At 41.1% G+C, this 3,372-nt stretch overlaps 1 protein-coding gene across 1 annotated transcript; it reads left to right on the top strand.

Annotated features, from left to right (window-relative positions):
- The first annotated feature begins 427 nt into the window (after positions 1 to 427).
- On the top strand, positions 428 to 2,561 carry LOC147452731 (cilia- and flagella-associated protein 52-like). Its single transcript, XM_086519007.1, has 2 exons — positions 428 to 687; positions 1,993 to 2,561. Exons 1-2 carry the CDS (start codon positions 433 to 435, stop codon positions 2,242 to 2,244), a joined length of 507 nt encoding a protein of 168 aa, XP_086375133.1. The 5' UTR covers positions 428 to 432; the 3' UTR covers positions 2,245 to 2,561.
- The last annotated feature ends 811 nt before the right edge of the window (positions 2,562 to 3,372 follow it).

The raw sequence follows: 3,372 nt of genomic DNA, 5'->3' as shown, positions 1-3,372 counted from the left end.
GAAGCATTCTAGCCAGACACCCAGAATGCTCCTAAGAAGTTTATCTAATACTTTGTATTTAGTTTTTCGCATTTATTTTCACACTTTTCAAACATTGTAACAGATTCACCGCTTTTGTATCAGTTCTGTCTCATAGGTCACACTGGCCTTTTTGAAGACGTTAATATAACATTTCATTTCTCTCTCTCTCTCTCTCTCTCTCTCTCTCTCTCTCTCTCTCTCTCTCTCTCTCTCTCTCTCTTATAACAGGTCTTGAGTTCAACTCTCCTCGTCGGCTAGATCTTTAAGGTCTCTTGAATAGTTTCCTACGACGTTAAAACTCTCTTTTTCTTCTTCTTCTTCTTCTTCTTCTTCTTCTCTCTCTCTCTCTCTCTCTCTCTCTCTCTCTCTCTACATCACACACACACACACACACACACACACAATCTGTCTATGAAGTTGAGTATTTCACAAGCCCCAGTAGCGAATTTTTGTTGGAACTTGCAGATCACGTATTGGGATGCTTTTGATTGCTCACCTATCAGAGTCGTTGATGGATCGCTCTCTGCTGAAATGTATTCAATAGACATTAGTCCTGATGGTATGGCATTTGTGAGTGGAGGAGCTGACAGAGAAGTCAAGTTGTGGAACTATGATGAAGGCCACTGTTATTTTGTTGGGCATGGACATAGCGAGCCTATAACTAAGGTATCATTAGAAGCAGAGTATCTTACTGGTTTTTTCTCTTCGTTTCATGAAAGTTGTACAACATTTTGTAAAAAAAACATGGTGTAATAGAGTACAAAAATCAGTGGATGTAAACAATGTGTCACAGAAGCCTTCATTTTAAAAATGTGTCTTAGGAGCCATTGATTGGTGAATACTGCCATTTAGGCTGACCATTTTCAATTTCTCCAAACACGATGTACAAACATTAGTATGGGTGAAAAGAAATGTGATTTAAGGACCGTTGAGGTGATTCATAAACCTATTCATGCTCACTCCGTGAAAGATGGGACATACATCCTACTGATGAAGCTGTTGTAGTAGGAAAATCGCGATGTGTTGTGTGCTCTCTAGTGTGGGTGCCTCTCAGTGCAGTATGCATGAAATCTCACTCAACAGATCGGCCGGTGCAAAGAGACTTAAGATAAAAGCGAACAACTGAAATAGGCAATTGAATAGCAGACAAAACAAAGACAACTGCAATAGCCTCAATGATATGCTCAACCCATAATGTATCAACTACAAGTGTTTGGTTGGCAGCACCTTCAGCTCCAGCTTCCAGCCCATGAACAAACAGGGATACAAGGGGGATTGGGGCTCAACTATGCATGGAGGTGTGCCGTGAGATTCTGTAAGACTGAACTCAAGAGTGTAGGTAAACAAGAGTCTACACCAAAGATGGTTGATAGACTAATTATTACTACAAGAGCAAAATATCCCAACGAGAAGGATAGACTAAGTAGACTATGATGGGTGGTATGCCGGTGTGTGGTTGAGGCCACATTGACCTGGCTACTACTCGTCCTGTAGTCTAACCAAAGTGCTCATCAGAAATCAGGTCCGCTAGCCAGTGCATCAGAGTCCTCTACACCCATTAGTCCAGCGAGTCGAACTAGGGATGAGAGAATAGTCCAACTGCCATATATATACTTCAGGTCAGCCACCCATCCATAGACTAAACACTAGTGCTGTAGCCGGTTAGGTTGCCCGCCACAAGTCCACTCATTGTCCAGGTGATGCAGTAACTGCATCCAAGAATTGAACTAACAGAATGCGATGAACTGAATGGACTGAATGCGAACTGAAGGATAACAACTGTGACCTGAAATATCCGCTATAAGACCATGAGCAACAACTGGAATATCCTGAATTCAGGGAGCTGACTTCTGCAACGAATACATGTGTGTGACAAGCAATCGTGCTTTGTGTGTAAGAAAATCATGCTTTGTATCAAAAGCTTCTTGCTGTTAGATTGTCATGTTGCTAATCCGTTGCGCAAATCTGCAGGTCAAGATTAGCCCAGATCAACATCACGTTGTTTCTGTCGGAGATGAAGGGGCTATTTTCGTTTGGGATTATAAGAGTCCAGTATCTGCCTCAACTAGTCCTGCTGCAAATACTAGTCCTGCAAGCAGCAGCCCTGTGCCTGCAGGGGATTGTACGAGTCCGATTCCGGGTCTCACCAGTCCGCCCACAAGTCCTGTTCCTTATCCACCTCCCACAAGCCCAGCTCATGACACAGGGAGCCCTGTGCCTTGATGCTAATGCTCTCATCAGCCTTTTACCTTGCCCTTTATGCCTCATGTTTACTTGTATTGCTTACGGTGGTTTTCTTTTCATCAGTACATTTGGCTGGGGAGAATGTTCAGTTATTATCATTGCAGGTATTATTTGTTTGAGATTTGTATGTAGATTGGTTAGAAGTTCACCTGTGGACATCAAAATTGAGCCATGTTGTATATTTGCCCTTGTCTGTGGGAACTTAATCCATCATATGCTGCTGTGGATTGGTTGCTCGTTATCGTAAACAGTACTTAGCATTGCTGCAAAGACAATTTGGAGATGCTTCCTCTGCTTCTATTTGTTGAGTATGAATCTGTTTTTAACACTGATGTCGTCAATGCTCATGCAGCATTGACGAGGCTCTCTGGTAGATAAACATTAAGTATGTTTTTTTGGAATTGTGTCTAGGCAAATATAGGTGAAGTCAAGGTTAATTTTTCAACTAAAATTTACTGTTTTCTTATGTTAAGAGCCTTGTAAGATTCAAGTATCAAGGGTGTACTTCCTTAACACCTTGGAAATTGGCAGCATGAGTCGAGAGCTGATCATGGTTTGAATGTTTGACACCATGGTTCTTAGCCAATAACTAACACTCTTAAATGCTTTGGATTGTGTCCCCTAAAAATTAGTATAAGTTTATGTGGAAATGGTGAGACAAGCATAAAATAAGGTCTTTTCTTTGTAATAATTTGGTGAGCATGGGTATGACAGTAGATCAGTAGCCTAGAGATAAAAAAGCTCATGCCCGCTAAGATGTCTCTTAATTGCTTGAATGAAGGATTGTGTACAAATTTAGAGGGATATGTGGACCTGTTGGTGATAAAAGGACCACAAATTTATCACAAGTGGAAAAATTTCAAGCACACAAAAGCTATTGTGTCACATAGCTACACTTACACGTTGCAATCACATGGGTACAATGTGGATAGCATAGGATCTTATCATATTCTTGTATGTCATGGCATATTGAGGGATATACTTTTTTGACAATTTGCACATCTCCCTGAGGGTATTGTCCCACAAAGTTACACCAAGTTTCAAGCATTGCTTGCTTTCTTAAATGGGATGTAGCCATATCCATGAAGATTTTGTTGCATTAGATGT

This window comes from Adiantum capillus-veneris, chromosome 8 (assembly GCF_014529385.1).
Source record: "Adiantum capillus-veneris isolate H3 chromosome 8, ASM1452938v2, whole genome shotgun sequence".
NCBI lineage: Eukaryota > Viridiplantae > Streptophyta > Polypodiopsida > Polypodiales > Pteridaceae > Adiantum > Adiantum capillus-veneris.
The sequence above is the reverse complement of the archived record's forward strand: the minus strand, read 5'-3'. Positions and strand labels throughout refer to the sequence as shown.

What these genes read in the sequence shown, in the direction of transcription:
- LOC147452731 (XM_086519007.1), top strand. Translation starts at nt 433, where the DNA reads ATGAAGTTGAGTATTTCACAAGCCCCAGTAGCGAATTTTTGTTGGAAC. An exon ending in ATAGCGAGCCTATAACTAAG is followed by an intron (nt 688 to 1,992) that starts GTATCATTAGAA and finishes GCAAATCTGCAG; the next exon opens with GTCAAGATTAGCCCAGATCA.